Raw genomic sequence first — 16,647 nt, 5'->3', positions numbered from 1 at the left:
CTCCTCCTCCAGTTGTACCTCTTTGATGATTTGGGGCTATGTTTCCCTTTTTCTCCCTTCTCTCTCTCTCTCTGTCTCTGTCTTTTTAAGCTGCATGTAGATTTCTCTCTGAAAGCTCGGGAGGCCTCACCCAGCAAAGGGCACACCCTATGAAAGGCTGCTGGGGAAGGGGGGGGGTGCTGGGAGTGGCTCCTGGGTATCATCTGCACGCCTGGGGAGACTCTCGGTGGGGATAGGCATTTGTGCTGCTGACTTCCCCCGCAGATTCTGCTGATGCTGATGCGGCTGCGGCCGGCCGTCTTCAACAAAGACTCCAGCTTAGCTTCCCCGGGCTGGGTGAAAGGGGACAGCTCCCCTCACTTAGGGAAGCCGCAAACCTAGCATTATTTTGAAATACAGCCTCTCTCATCCCCTGCAGCAGGGTTTGCTCCAGCAAGGGTGCACTTCTGAGACCAATTTGTTTAGCTGATCACTGTCTCTTTGACGTGGCTGCAAATGTTACCTTTCTTTTTCAATCAAAAACACAGCAGGGTGTACCATCTGTTTGGCACAGGCATTTGCTCGCTTCCCCAATGCCTTTTTGTGAAGATCGTTTTACGTGGCAACTTGTGAAAAATCTTTCATTCCTTGCCTTCAAAAAAAAAAAAAACAACTAAATCTAACTTCGGAAAACTGGCCCCTTTGCGCTAAGAGTCAGAAAGACTTGCAGATGAACACATCCTCACTCAAAGAGCCCAGCATCAGCTCAAACACAGCAGCATTTTCAGCCTTTTTTTAATGAGCAAATACCTCACTGTCATGGCACTGTTTACTTAGGACAGACATGTTTACTGAAAATGGGGAATCGTGGGGACCAGGATGAATTCCCTATCACTTCCTTTGTTCTGAGAGGCCTTATGACAGACAGATAGACTCCCACATACACGTTAGGGTTCAAAAACAAAAACAAACCCCAAACCCAAATGGCCAGATTGGGCACCACCGTATTAAATCGTCATTAGGTAACAAAAGCTAGCAGGAAAGTGGTTAACTCTTTTCCCCAGCTCAGATGCTGCTCAGAGCAATGAAGACCCCCTAATGTAAGAACAGATGATCAGCACCACAAGCTGAAGCCACGGGGATGCTCGCAGATTTCTGAAGGCTTTGTAGAATACAAATGAATTATCCTCATTCCTTTTCTAGCGGAGCATATAGGCCAGACCTCATTAGAATTCAATAGCATTCTGCTTTTCTAATGTTAATGTACCAGTTATATAAGAAACACAAGGGGGTGGGTGGGTGGGGGCAGTTTTATGCCCCAATTATGTTCAACATAATATCATAATTCTGAAAACAGGACATAATTTTGCTTAAAGGAAATTACTGCATTTGCCTGTTTTATCTTGAGCTCCTAATGTAACCTCAAATTCCCCCCTTCTAATAATGGATCATAAAGGGGGTTAATTCTTTGTGCCCATCTTAAAGGCACAGTGACTACAATAATGGTTTTATTGTGTGTGTGTGTGTGTGTGTGTGTGTGTGTATGTGTGTGTGTGTGTGTTTAATGCCGTGACTAAAGATCAGATTGTGGCAGCTCTAAGTTCATTTCCCTGTGAAAGGAAACATGGCACATTACGTTAATAAACAACTGTAGGAGTTTTCTGCATCCCCGGAATAACTCAGAGCATTAGGGCTGGCCGGCTTGCTTTTGTCTGGAAGTGCTGTACCAAGTGTGATGAACACAAAACCCTCAACCACATAAAAATACAATTTATACCCTTTTATCAAGAGCAGAAAAAAGTTGGTTAACGTTTGAAAAGGGAGCAGTAATGTAAATTTATTGACAATTTTATTGTAATAATTAGATGTTTACACAGTCTGGACATTATGGCTAAATCACTCCAAACACGTTTATTTGCAGGGGACTGCTTTCTGGGCTCTGCAGCAGGTTCATTAAGAAGACAGACTATATGAGGACTCCAAGAAACTACCAGCTTCCATTCTTTCCCTTCCCTGGGCTGGATTCCTCTTCTTTTCATTTCTTTTTTTTTTTTTTTAAGTACTGCAAATAATCAGGGAAAATACAGAATTCCTTACATATGGACTATGGCATCCTTCTTTCCTCCCCACCCCAGCTCCCAATGTCCTCCCAACCAAAGCTTGGGAAAAAAAAAAACTCTCATCTTGTGTCTCTGAAGCCAAACACAGCACTACAGAGGCCACCCCAAGGAAGAATGGTCACTGCCTTTCAATTCTTAGCATGTTCTTAGCAATGGGACTGGAAGGAAAAATAAATCCCAGTCCAATGTGTATAGACATTTCTTCTGATTCTCTCTCTCTCTCTCTCTCTCTCTCTCTCTCTCTCCCTCTCTCTCTCATACAGTGGATTCCCCTCTGGATACATTTGAAGGCAAAAAAAAACCCCTCCTCATTTATAGAGATAAATATTTCTTGTGGCCTCTCCTGAAGCAGATTAATGGGTTAAATTTGCAGGCCAGTTGGACTAAATCTAAAATCTCTACATGGCTCTTTTCCATTAATTTTTGGTCTCCATATTAATCTTGAATGTGGTGCTCTGAGGTGGTTTTTCATGTTTCCAAACTGTGCTCAAACATGACAGGTTTTTCAATTCATGCAAAAATACCAAAAAAAAAGACCAGAAAGGGGGGGGACCCTCACATTTTGAATGAAATTGTCTTATAGGAAAGATACAAAGTGAAGATAATTTTATTGCATAGAATGTATTTAGTAAGAAAAGCAGAAACAGCAATTATATCAATTTTTAAAATTTAAAAACTGTTTAAAAATTAAGGCAGTAAATGTAAGGCTCTAATGTTTTTCCTGCCTTGGTCTATCTACTTCCATTAGAATTGAGCAGTGATCAATATAGAGCATTTATTGCTATGAGCCCCGGCACCAAGGGAAGTGAGTGCTGCACATGAAAGCACGTGTATGCCTGGAGCCCGAAATTCTCTCCTACAAACCACCGAGAAAAGGAAGCAAAAGTTCCCTGAAATGGACTAGCACTGGCTTTAATTACATTGGCATTCTCAGGCTCCTGTCCCTCTTAATGAAGATACAGCTTGGAAGTAGCAGTCACCTGGCCTCCATCACAATGCCAAGAGAAATGCCTAGCCCAAGAGGACAGTGCTCACAGGGACCCATGTCAATACTGCCCGCTATCTTGGTCTTTCATCTTTGTTGTTTTTGATGGTGAGCTATATTTTTCATTTCTTACTGGGGGTGAGATAAATAGGAAATCCCATCCCAGAGAGTTATTTCAAGAATAATTCCTATCCATGCACAACTAACTTTTCAAAGACAATACTGAACAAACCACTGGTGCTGGATATTACTTAGTATACAGACCATGGTTGCTTGACTAAAAAAATGGAGTCTTGAGTGGTCCTGACTGGTGACAAATATATTTAATAACCTTAAATAAACTTAAACTTACTTTGATATCTATACTTCAAAGTAATTCAAGATATGAAAAATGCATTTAAAAATCAGATCATAAAAGCCATTATTATTTGAAAGAATATGCTCAATTTTTTAGATAATTTAAATTATTTAAAGACTCCTTTTGCATTTTTTATTAACTTTGCTTAAAGTTATAACATTCAGGCTTTAAGGTTAACATGCAATGAGCTGCTATTTTGCTCTATCTCTAGCCCTGTATTTTCACAAAACTGAAATTCAGTGAACTGTTCCATCGTAAGGCTGGCTGGTGCCTAGTCTTTGAACCAGAGAGCTTTGATTCGGGAGTGCATCATTAACTAGAGGCTGTGTGGGTACTCAGTGCTACAAAACAGTTAAGGAAGGAATTGCCAGTAGATTGAGGTCCACAGAACGGCAGCTAAACCCAATCAACTATACACAACACAATTGGGATTCCACAATGAACTGACTGATATTAAGAGATCACTGGAAAAGCAGATTTGGGGATTTTCCCATCTTTTTGTACTGATCTGGTAGGTCATGACTCTAAGTAAAGTTCAGTGAAACTCCTCGTACCCAAGATTAAGAGGGCAATGAACACAGATGCAGAGGTCTTTGAAACGATTTACATGGCTTTTCATTTAAGAAAACGCAGTTTCCCCAGCAATCCCAGGGACAGCAGTCTATTTGAACACTGCTATTTCTACTTGGTCATTTTGGCGAGAAAGAACATTCTGTTTTACTCACTCTTCAGCTCAATTATTCAGGTTGAAGCATGTGTGGAATGGGAGTCACAATAATAACATTTAGAAGCCACCATTTTTTTTAAGACCACCAAACATGAGAATTTGACAATTCAATCCCTTATAAAATCACAGAGTCTGAGAGTTGGAAGGGAGCTCAGTAATCATCTCGTCCATGCACCTGGCTGGTACTTTTTATTAGTTTTACATGCTATCCTCGCCTGCATTACCTCATCAGGTTCTCACTACAACCCTGGAAGGTAGATGTGACAGGTGGTATCGATGACCTGGATTTTACAGAGGAAATGGAAACACAGAAAGACTGACAAAGCCAAGATCATGTGAGTGACTTCTTGTGACAGAGCCAAAGACTAGAATCTAGGTCTACTGACTTCATCTATCACTGTTGACCATGCTCTGCAGAGGGCCACCAATTCTAGAGTGTCCAATCCAAATGGCTAATGACCATCTCCTCCTAAAAAGTGTCACACTCAGCCACCCCTACAAAGGTATGGCGCTCCTTTTGGATGACCTCTTCAAAAGCCATTATTATTTGGTTTTATTCTTTTATCTATTTCCCTTTACTAGAGTCCTGAGCCAAGACTTCTGGGTGCTGTGAAAGGCCCTCTGCACTCCTGAAGGTTAGGCCAGCAAAGCATCACTTTTGCACTTTTGAGGATGGCACCAGTGGTCAATTGGACGTTCATCGATTGGGGACAAATGCAGTCAATTTCAGAGAAGCTCAACACCAGCTTGACTACCACAGAAAGTCTGGACTATAGCAACTCTTGAAGACCATCTACTCTACGTTATAGAGTGGTATTCCAAGGAGGTGGAGGGAATACTCCCATCAACTAAATTACAAAATAGGAAAAGATTATTTTAATTTAAACACACAGTCCATTAGCTCTTTGGTCTCCACTCACAGTTATTTATTTCAATAGCTGCCAATGTAGTTTCAAGAATTGTCACTGAAACAAATGTTCTCATTGCATTAAACAACCTCCTCAGCCTTGCTTTAGTTTTCCTCTCTTCCCTCCCTCCCTCTCTCTCTCTCTCTCTCTCTCTCTTCCCCCTCTCCTCTTCTCTCTCTCCTCTCTCCCTCTCACCTTCCCTCCCCCTTTTCTCTTCTCTTCTTCTTCTTCTCTGTCACACACACACACACACACACACATATACACACACACAAAATAAAAGTATCATATGACATTGCCTACCTGAGCCTATTCTCATCCTAGCCTGCGTTAATATCCTACCTATTTAATTTAGATTGTGAGTCCAGGAGGGGACTGTGACTAATTCTATGTTGGAATAGCCCCTAGCACATTGTTGGCACTTGAATGTAATTATTCAACATGGAATCATTTAATTAGATAGGAAAAGAAATGGCAGACAATGCTGCGCTGGTGATACAGAAGAAAACAAATATGCAGACAGCCTGAAAGCAAGCAACAGATAGAGAACACCTGAGCTCACACAGCTACTGTTCTCTAGCTTTCCTTTTGATGGTTCACAGAGAGCTCAGTACGGCTGACGCTGATCAGTCTGTACGGTGGGGAGAATTACAATGTCCCGTGTCCTTGTATGTCTTAGCCTACTGGGCAAGCCTGAGGAAGAGAAAAGAGAAAATCAGAGACCAGGGGATGGAGTGAGGGAGCAAGAGTGAGTCTACAGACCATGAATGCATGAACTGGGAATTGGAAATGAGGAATGCATCCATCTGGATGGGAGAGCTTATCTTACACCTAGGAGATCTACTTAGTGGGCAGCTGGAGAGCAGGACAGCACAAAGTCATTCTCTTCCCAGCTTACATGACAAAAAATCCTCACTTATTAGTAAAATGAGATCCAGGCCACAGAAGAAACAATCCAAGTGCCACACATCCCTTTTCTCCGGGGCCGTAGGAGAGCACACACATTTCAGAGATTTTTAAACCATGAAAAACATCAGTAACAGTGACTTCAAGTGCACCAACCCCAGAGCAGTCTAATTAGTGAAATGCTAGTCCTTGCCAGGATATCCTAAGAGTTCCCAAGAATGAGGGGAAAGCCTAGGAGGTAGGAAACGAGCATTCAGGCAGACGTACCATTCAAGGGCACTCGTTTGATTCTGGAGGTCACCTCGTTAAGTGTATACTTATTTTAAAGGGGTCCATGTCCAAATGGTATAAACCTGTCAGGCGATAGCGCCTTTCAGTTATCCGACGTTCAGAGGAATCAAACCAAGCACCGAAATGAATTTGTTCATTGACGGAGAGATTGACTAATTTGGCAACAGCCTTGTCTCCCATTTAATGGGACCATCAGTCTAAAGTCCATGTTGCTCAGCAATGACTAAATGTGGCTACTGTCTCATTACTGTCTGAAACGAGATACCAGGAGAGAAAGAGAAATGCTCCAGTCCCCTGGGCTTGGACTTTAGGCTATTCAGTTGTTTAAAACTTGGTTTAGGGAGGGAAGTGGAATTGCGGAAGTAGAAAACCAGGGGACTGGATGTAAGATATTGTGGCGTTTCTCAGCATTTCCCGAAATGCCATTCCCGACCTGACTCCCAGCTGCCTCGGCAGCCTAGTGATCCATGGCTCTCCCATGCACCCTCTAGGTTCAGCCAAGGCAGCTACCCAGGAAATGCCATCTCCTTTCTGGACCTTTGCACAAGCTGTTCCCTCATCTCTGGCAAGTATTCCCTCCTCACCTCTGCATCTTAGAATCCACCATGAAGCTTTCTGTTCCCTCCCAAATGACCTTGCATTTATTTTGGAATTTACTTACGTAGGTGTGCATGGTTTCTTTGGGTAGACTGGAAGCTCCTTGAGGGTAAAGAGTGTTTTGGGGTTTTTTTGTTTTTGATTTTCTATCCTAAGGGCCTAGCACAGTGGCTGGAACACAGTAGGTGCCTAATGTTTGTTGATTGATTGGTATGCATCACCTGAATAGAAAAGCTACTTGAGATTTCTATGTTCACCCAGTCTGTAAGATCAGAGGCAGGGATGGCATTAAATCAAGAGGAAGCATCTTGTATGGGTAAGACTCCAGCTGCCTGGAGAACAATGGGGCCACCACAGTCCATCTGTGAATGGTTCTTCAGTGACCCGATGTATCTGACCAGCCGTCAAGTCAACTGAGCACCTACTACACGCAGAGGATTAGCTGGCTGCTTGGTCTGTCTGTTTTCTAGAAAATTAACACTGTAATCTGACCTCAGAGCTACAGTTAGATGGGACCTCAGATGGCATAGTGGAGAGAACCCTAGACTGGGAGTCGGAGAGTCCTGGGTTCAAATCCACTCTCAGACACTTGTTATTGCCTGTAGGACCCTGGGCAAGTTGCTTAACTTCAGTTTTCTCATCCGTAAAATGCCTCCCAGAGTTGTTGTGAGGATAAAATGAGATATTTTTAAAGCACTATATAAATGTTAGAGGATATTATTATCGTCTATCTCAGAGTTTGGTTTGTATGTGTGTAAGTGTGTGTTGTTAGTAAGTCAACAAGCACTTATTAAGTGCCTTCTGTGTACCAAGAACTGTGCTAAGCACTGAGGATAAAAATATGAACAAAAAGACAGTCCGTTCCATCAAGCAACTTATAATCTAATGGGGGAAGAAAATGGACAAAAGGGAGTTGAAAAGAAGGAGGAAGGGGAAAGGTGCCTGTGCCAGATATGACAGCCAAGCTCAGAGTGTCTGAGGCAAAGCTTCTGGCCTGGACCCTCCCTCAAGATGGGCAATCCCCAGGTTCTGGGGGAGCTCACCAAAGGGAGAAGGGGGCTGAGGGCAGGGAGGAGGGGAAGGCTGCATGGGGAAAAAAGGAACTCACAGGGAGAGAGGGCGGCTGAGGCAAAGGGCCGAAGTCTAGGGAGTCAGAAGCAAAGCTGGGAACGGAGCAGGTCAGTCAGTCAGGGAAGCCTGGGGACCACTTCTCAACATGTCCTCAGATGAATAAAACAAAATACATCCGATATCAGAAAAAACCAATTATCTGGAAATACAGTTATCATAATTTAAACCAAATTCACGGACTCCAAGTTAAGAACCTCTGATCTAGTTCACTTGGCCTAACTCACAGATGAGGAAACTGAGCCCAATCTAGGTCACACAGGAATTAAGTGACTAAGCTAAGATCCAAACCCAGTTGTCTGACCCTGAAGCCTGCATGGCACTCATCATGTGGGCCAGGCAGGCTGGTGGTGGAAAGCTCGCTGAATGACACGAGGTTCTCTCCATGCACTCCTTTCAGAACAGGGTAGACAGGAAGAGGAATATCTTATTTGTTGGGATTCCTTTTCTTCTGGAGCAGTCATCTTTCCGGTGAACATTCATTCCATTTATTATCTTTTTCTGTCCTCTGAAAGTACCTGTGGGGCAATTTACCCACCAAAGGGGTGAATTGCAGCTCAAGCTACGAAACGGGGAGGGGGATCCGTTTATGCACATGGATCACAGCAGTTACATTTTCCTCTTGCACACCTAAGGCCAATAAAGAGAAGACAGACAAGTGCAGTTCTCTAGCTGGAACCGAATGATGAACAATAAAAAGCAGTGATAACGATGAGGAGAGAATCTGGAGGAATCGCTTTTCTGGGCCCCACTGGATGTCACCAAACGGCCACCAACATCCTGGGAAGCTAGGTCTGACCCACACCTCTGACTACGAAGGCCCTGGGGAATGAGTTCAGTAATTCCCCTAAACACAACACTGCACACTTTTAGAGTGAGTGCCCTGGAGCCTCGAAGCTCTCACAGAATTCACAGAATCCAAATTTCCAAAGAATCGTCCATTTTTAACCCCCCCCGCCCCCCCAATGAAAATCCAATCTAAACCAAGGAGAAGGAGTATGTAACAAAAAACAAATACACATCGGATTGTAGTTGGATTTGGTCACTGTGGGCTCCCTCACCGCCAAAGCTTCGTTCCCTGTCCAGTGAAGAAGACAGTCTTGGGCTCAGGAATCAGAAAGGGTCCTTTAGCTGTCATGGATCAGATACAATAGATAGATGCTGGGCTGGCCTTGTGAGCCCATACAGCCCAGAGAGCAGGAGTGGGCACAGATGTCAGAGGCTGCCCGTGCTTTCTCTGTCGTCTTTGAAGACAAGACTCAATGAGGAATTTTTTAGTGGAAAAGCAGAACTACTCTGAGGAGCTCAACGGCTGTTTGGATATTTTTCTTTCTCCCCTCCTATTCTGGTCCTACCTAACACTCAAATCAATTCCATTTATTACTGTCTTGGGTAAGGAGCCAAAATCTTTAAAAAAATGCTATTTTCAAGAGTTGAAAAGTGTTGATTTTGGACATTCAGGGGAAAAGGTAGAAAACTGATGACTACAATCTGTGAACTAGTTTTAAAAATTATTTCAGTAACAGTATTTCAATATAATTGGTTTCCACTGTAATAATCTATTTTACTGAATGCATTTAAAAACCTGATTCTGAGAAGGGGTACCTGGGCTTCACCAGACCGATCACCAAAGAGGACCATGGCACACCAAAAGGAAGCGTTCCTGTCCTGGAGATAGGGATCCTGTCTGCCCTTTCTGTAAGCCATTCAAGTCTCAAGTTCGGGGAGCCCAACATCAGTGAAAAAGTGTTTTCTGAGTGCGTGCTGCATATTTCCAGTCATGCACGGTCTCATTCTCTTAGTTAATGAGCTAAGATTAGCCAATCCTGTTAGCCAAAAAGAAATTATAGCAATAATCAACCACCACCCGAGCTTCCATGTTCATGTCAGTTGGGATAAACACTCCAGATCCAACCCTTTGAGGGGTTTACAGAAACTTTGCAGGGGCAGATCACCTCTGAAAGGATGGTCAAGCAGAGGGGGCCCAGACATTGCTGGTTTCCCCTCCTGTGGGTCAAAGGCTTAAGTTAGACACCAAGGGCAGTTTAAAAACCCAGGACGCTATTTTAGGAATATGCTCCACTTATGTTTGTCTCTTACTAGGGCACAGAACTCAGGACTCTGCTGAGCTGGACAAATGACTTCCACTATTGTTTGGGTGTCCTGTATATCTGTGCAAAGCTGTGGGTTTTCAAAGGCTCGATGAAGCTTGAATGCCCCTAATATTTGTGACCCCACAGACTGTCTCCTCTGAGTTTGTTTGAGCGAGGGAGCAGTGACCAGAAAGTACTTTTCTGTGAGGGGGGCACTGGAAAAATCCGACAGCTCCAGGTCTCCTCAAGCCCTGGGCAGGCTCCCTTGGCACAGCTCAGCCCCGGGGGCCATTTTGGTGGTCACCTCGACATTCTTACAACTGTTCACCTTCGGGTCCAAACGTCCCTCTCTTTGCTGCTCTGGTGAACACAACCCCGAACTTCAGGGGGCTACACGATGAGCTCAAAGACCCTCCTGAGATGATACAGGCCGCATGGTCATTATACAAATGAGACTGAGGCCGAGGAAGCTGCAGACTTCCTTGTTGAAGGACACAGAGCCAGCTGGCGGCAAGGCTGGGTTAGCACTTGGGAGCTCCTGACGCCGTAGAAGTCAGTCGGTCCACAAGCATTTATTAAGCACTTACTACATCCCAGACACTGCCGTGACTGATTGACGGTCTATTGCTCTTTTCACTGTGGAAGGACTCTAACCGATTTTTTTTTTCCCAAAAAGGAAAAACTGTAACAGCAACAGGAGAGCCACAAGTCCCACAGGAAGCACCTACCTGACCCTGCACCGGGGTCAGTCTCGGCCTGGAATGCTGTCCTCGTAAGGGTTGGGGGAGGTTGAGTCCTCACAGCAATAGCATAGGCCCAGACCGGAGCGATGACCCAGAGAGGGGTGGAACATGAGAGACTTCTGATGCTTTCTAGGATTATCTGTAATTACAACGAGCTAATACCAAATCTACCGCCGTCCGCCCAAGGCAAGCAAAATGATCGATTTTGTACGCCTGAGGAGCACGGGGCCAACCAAGACTTTTCCACCAGAGAAAACGTTCCATGTACAAAAGTAGCAACTAGAGCGTAGAGTGAGCTGTGCTTAAGTCTCGGTCCCTCAGCAATAACAGACATTTGTATTATCCTTACTATTCTGAATAAATTCCGATGACAGCCCTATTTCATTTCTTCATTCAGTTCGGAGGCCAGATGGCATTAGAATCATTCACTGCACCTTGTTGTGCTTAATTACTACAATCAACACACTATTTTCCAAATTAATCATAACAAAGTAATTTCATTAGTAACACAGCAGGCTGTTGAATTATTAGCATCATAACAGTTTGCAAACAATTAAACTTTATTTGAACCTTAAAAATTTGCAGAGTGGAACATTATTGTAAGATCTAATGGCAACAGCGTACAAATTCAGTGCAGAGCAAATAATCAAGCAAAATGCTATATAAAATATGACTTACAATCACCTTTGAAAAAAATTGGTTCTCTAAATGTTCATAGAAAAACAAATAAAAGTGAAGCAAACATAACGAGACATGGCAATTAGCATATTTTCTAATCCACGTTGCTTAAAATCACATTAATGATATTATGTTGGACTTGGGTGCGTGATATTGTCAAGGGTGTCAAGGAAACTTTTTCCTAGGACTTACAAATGATTTCATCAAGTACACATACATTGCTTAGACCTAAGCATGTAACGAAAGGGGCATCGTGACCATGATTCTTTCTGTAAATAGTGGCATCACCGTTCTTCACCCTTCCCCAAAGATCCCCAGGAAAAAGGCAATGGCCGCTGGAGCCCTTCGCGCCACCATTAATGGGAGGATGTCTGGACAGACATTGTTATTCATCGGTTGGCAAAGGACTCCCTCTCCTGGATTAACAGTAAAAGAAAAAAAAAAAAGAGGAAGGAAATCTCCAAATGTTTGAAATTAGAGATGACTGTAGCCCAGGTGGGGGAAGGGTTTCAAAATGGTTCCCCATGTGATGAAAATCTGCTGCCATCTACTGGCCCAATGTGGCAATGCGGAAAGCTTCCCAGAACCCAAACCCACCAGCCTCCCTCTGCATTGGTATTTCTCTCTTTTTAGCAACTTAACTTGGAAAATCAAGTTTGCTTTGCCTCGTGACATGGGAAGTTTCTCTCCAGGCCAAGGTCACCTAATTTTGTTAATTTGGTTTAGATGCTCAAATGTATCTGACTTTTTTTTTTTTAAGACTAAGATGTCAATTTTTTCTAAATTATAGTGGAAGGGCTATTTAATCTTTGTTATTTTTTGTGTGTGAAATTAATGAAAGAGTTTGATCACTGACACGAGTTTGCCAATTTCACGGTGATGAGAGGATGAAGATGAAATACTCCCAGCAGTTTCGATATTGCCAAATCCTGTCATTTTTGTAAATATTTTTGTATTGTTTAAAAAGGGAGAAGGCAGGGGAAAGGCTGCTTTAAGTCCACAACTCCCTGGGAGTACAGGAATGAAAGCCCAGGGAGGTGGTGTCTAACTTAAAGATTCGCTGGTAAGACTCTTCCAACCCCATCAGAATTCAGGGGCATTTAAAACCCCTATCTCCAAAGGAGGGCAGCAGGCCATCACTCCCCCACCACCACAGATTTACCTGCTGGTGAATGAATGTTCCAGAAGTTTTCACTTCTTTTCTCACTGATAAAGTGGGGGGACTGGATTAGGTGATACCAGAGGCTCTGTCCAGCTCCAAACAACTCTGCCTTTCATCATCTAGCAATGAGCTCCCAGGCTAAGTTTAAAATGACCCACTTCTTTCTTTCCCATGATGGCAGTGGGAGCCCTTCTAGTAAATGGGGTGGAGCACATTCAATAATGATGCGGCCCCAATGTCTATGCAAATAACCCAAATGGTTTTTAATGACAAAGGGCTTTGGGTTTTCACCCAACAACACATCTCATAGAAGCTGACGGGACGTTGTGCTTTTCCATTCCAGTATTTTTCCTTCTTGTGGTCACATTTAATATGATGTAAATTTGCCAATAAGGCATAAATTCTTTCATGATAAAAGGTCAATACTACGTGAAATACCAAAATAAATCACCGCCAGTGCTTTAACACATTCTCTGCATGCAGAGGGCCTGCTTTAAAACTTGCCTCATTAAGATATATTAAATGGAAATGTCGGTGAAATTAGACATCGCGGCCACAAAACTTCACTTCTTCTGAGTAATGGGCATTACAAGACCCCTGATAAGAACGGTCATTTGACTTTTGAGAAACAGTGCTGGGTTCTTCCAGAAAGCCAAATGACTGGATTCACACAAAGCAGCTGAATAAATGAAAAGTACGATTGCTTCTCACGCAAAACAGCAACAAGTCTAATCACTTTGTGGCTTGTACCAGATTGCTATGCATAACTTTCCTTTAATTTATGATCATTAAAACATTGTAAAGGAGCATTGTATAAAATTACAGGCAAGGATGAATGGAAAGGGGAGAGTGATGACTTTCTGCAACATGAAGAAAGAAGAGAAGTCATCACTCGATGCTTGGGTGATCTCGCCAAATCCACGGCGTCTCTCAGGCTCAAACGAAAACTCAAGCTCCAACTTCTTTCTTGACTTTTAAATGTTAGGATTCGCTGATCAGAAAAAAGGCATATGTTTAGATGTGATTTTGCAGCTCATCGACATGGCTACGAGCAGGATTTTTACAAAGAAGAGGTAGGTGAGACAAGTGGCTAGCTACTTCCAAGAGAAATTTCACAAAGCTTTTTTTATTTAAACATTTTTTTCCAAGGGTGGGAAGAAAACAATCTTTGACAGACCTACTACAACAATTTCAAAAAAGGGAAAGATGTTAAAAAAACCAACCCAGAACAAGAGAACATATGAACCATTACAGAAGATTGGATTAAAATGTACTTACCCAGGACTCTCAAATATCATACATCTCCATTATGTAGGCTTTAGGCACCAAGCCAATGGTTCCCTTCATTTCTCCTACCCACCAGCCAAATCTATTGTAGTCCTAATTGAAAACAATGTGCAATATTAACCTTTAGTCAGAGATAAATGCAATCCAGTTGGTATGCAACTTCTTACAAACATTTTCTTCCTTTATAAAGTTAGGACTTGAACTGAAAATTGAAACATTATAATCTTTTTGTTTCTGGGCATTTTCAAAAATGCTGTCAGGCAAAGATTTAAATGAACTTAGAAGACAATGCACGTTTATTACTCAGTGTGGAAAAAAAGAAATGGTTGTAAACGGCAACATGAACCCCACCCGCCACCACATCAGGGACTACCTCTTTCTTCTGGCTTTTCTCCAACGCTTAAATTCCAATTTTATGGGATTCTTAAAGAACTGTGAAAGAACAACTTAATCTGAGATCCTCAACCCCGAGGTGTAATCACAGTATGTGAAAGAGGTTGAAACACACAGGTGGGGGCCACTTTATCTGGGCCTTTTCATTCCATGGAAGTGTAAGGTCAGATAAGGGGAGAGAGATTATTTATGTAGTCACAGCAGTCTTGGCTTCACCAAAAACAAAAACAGAAAACCAGACAGACTCCCCCCAAAAGCATAAAACCCCACATGAGTCAGGGGCAGAAGGGGTTGCAGCCCATGTATAATTAGTGTGGTTGATGAAGCATGAACTACTCAAGAAAAGAAATGTAGAAGTGAAGTTTGAAGAACTGTTGCCACTGTAAGGCCAGAAAAAACAAAAGTATCTCTAATAATCATAATGGGAAAATAGGTTCTATTAAAAAAATGGATTCCCATGAAAAGTCTCAGAAACCCATCAAGTGTGCTGGGTGAGGTAAGCCTGTCCCCAGCCCCTCCCCCAGGGCAGCGCCTCTGATGCATGGAGGGATGGATTCTTAGTTGAAATTTATTTAATTTTAGTGAGACACATAGAAAATAAAATGAATTACAAGTTTCAAGAAATATATCTTCCAGAAGCAATGCTCTTGCAAGAGCATTAAGGGATCTCAACTTAATTCTTTTCTATAAGATAAGTATTTTAAAATCAATGCCAACAGCAATTCAATTGATTATGACTGTCCCAACTTCCCAGATTCACGGACAAATATGTACATATACTGCTTAAGTGAGGGAGGGGGACAAAAGCAATTCAGAGATTAAATTTGCAGTGGGCTGATTATTAAACCGATACGCATTAAGGGAAAACCGATCTAACCGCCACAATTTGAGCATGTGCAATCTATTAATAGGGAGATGAGGGGGGAGTGCAGAGCTTTGCGCTCCCCCCATAGCATCAGGGGAGTCAGAGGAGACTCCTGGAAGAAAAACGAGAAAAGACGAGTATTTTCCCTAGACACAAGAAAGAAGCATAAAGTTATCAGAGCAAGGTCTTACTTCACACCTGCTTTTCAGAATACTATTTTTATAAGCAGAAACGGATAGAAACAGTGGCTTTTCAAAGACGATGAATATTCTGGTGACAGAAGTCACGTGTGGCCTAGAGGTGAGTTAGAGGTAAGGTAACTCAACACGGTTTGAATCAACAAGAGATGTCTGGTACTGTGAACACGGCAGACAAAAGAGAGTCCAAATGTCTTCTCCGTAAGGCCCCTGGAAGATGATACTCGATGCCAAACGGTCATCATCACCATCATCGTCATCATCATCATTATTGCTCTTGAGCACTGAATACAAAGTCAAAAGACCGAGGTTCAAGTCTCTCCTGTACCCGGTAGCTTTGTGACTGTGGGCAATTAACAGCTTCTTCGGGTCTTGGTTTCCTTGTTTCTGAAATGGGCATGGTAAGACTTGCAGTATTTATCTCACAAGATTGTTGTGAGGATCAAATGTGAACCAATCCAATCCAACAAGCATTTATTATCATAATTACCCAATTAAGCACCTGATGTATGCAAAGACAAGGTTCCCTGTCGCCATCAAGTCCTTGAGAAATGCAAACAATTATCGATATCAATTAACATTTATTAAGTGCCTACACTATGTGCCAGGCTATAGGTGCTAGGCGCTGGGGATACAAATAGAGGCTAAAGACAGTCCCTGCCCTCCAGGAGTTTACAATCTAGTGGATCATTACCATCATCATCCATCATCTATCACTAAGCGGGCATTTTTACCTTAAGTAACACCTTCTTTGATTTCTCCTATTTGGCTGCATTACGTGGGGTGGTCAGATGGCCCGGCATGGTAGAAAGAGAACAGGACCCACTCTCTTTCAGCCTCAGTTCCCCCATTTGTAAACAGTGGACAACAACATCACCTCCCTCCAATGAAATTGTCGTTGTGAAATGTTTTGCAAACCTTAAGGAGCTGTATAAATGATAGGCATTATAATGATTATTTCTCAAGCTTCACAAATACTAATCCACGTAATCTTGAAATAACGCTCCTTTGTAATACTCCTTTTCTTGTTCTGTTTAGAGCAATGAACCTGATTATTTCCTAATACATAATGCAGAATAATTTCATCTTTCTTCTACCACACAAAGCTCTTTGAAAGAGCCCACACTGTAAAAATCAGGAAGGGCCAGTGAACAGGGAAGAAGGCCAACACTCCATTCCTTTCCACTCGTCAGTGATGCGCACATTTAGAGCCATCCCCACTCCTAACGT

At 42.7% G+C, this 16,647-nt stretch overlaps 1 protein-coding gene across 5 annotated transcripts in view; it reads right to left on the bottom strand.

Annotated features, from left to right (window-relative positions):
* Positions 1-5,506: 5,506 nt before the first annotated feature.
* Positions 5,507-16,647, bottom strand: part of SKAP2 (src kinase associated phosphoprotein 2) — a 191,924-nt gene continuing 180,783 nt past the window's right edge. For 2 of the 5 annotated variants that reach the window (XM_027872418.1, XM_027872416.1), the window contains exons 12-13: positions 13,954-14,055; positions 11,374-13,666 (exon numbers count right to left, since the gene is read on the bottom strand). In XM_027872418.1, coding sequence (XP_027728219.1) covers positions 13,963-14,055 — 93 coding nt within the window. In that variant the 3' untranslated portion in view covers positions 11,374-13,666; positions 13,954-13,962. Of the gene's footprint in view, positions 5,771-11,373; positions 13,667-13,953; positions 14,056-16,647 lie in introns of those variants that run through there. The other 3 variants (XM_027872419.1, XM_027872420.1, XM_027872417.1) reach the window with 2 other exon arrangements.

This window comes from Vombatus ursinus, unplaced genomic scaffold (assembly GCF_900497805.2).
Source record: "Vombatus ursinus unplaced genomic scaffold, bare-nosed wombat genome assembly UNPS02014799.1, whole genome shotgun sequence".
NCBI classification, from domain to species: Eukaryota; Metazoa; Chordata; class Mammalia; order Diprotodontia; family Vombatidae; genus Vombatus; species Vombatus ursinus.
This window is presented reverse-complemented; position numbering and strand designations above follow the sequence as displayed.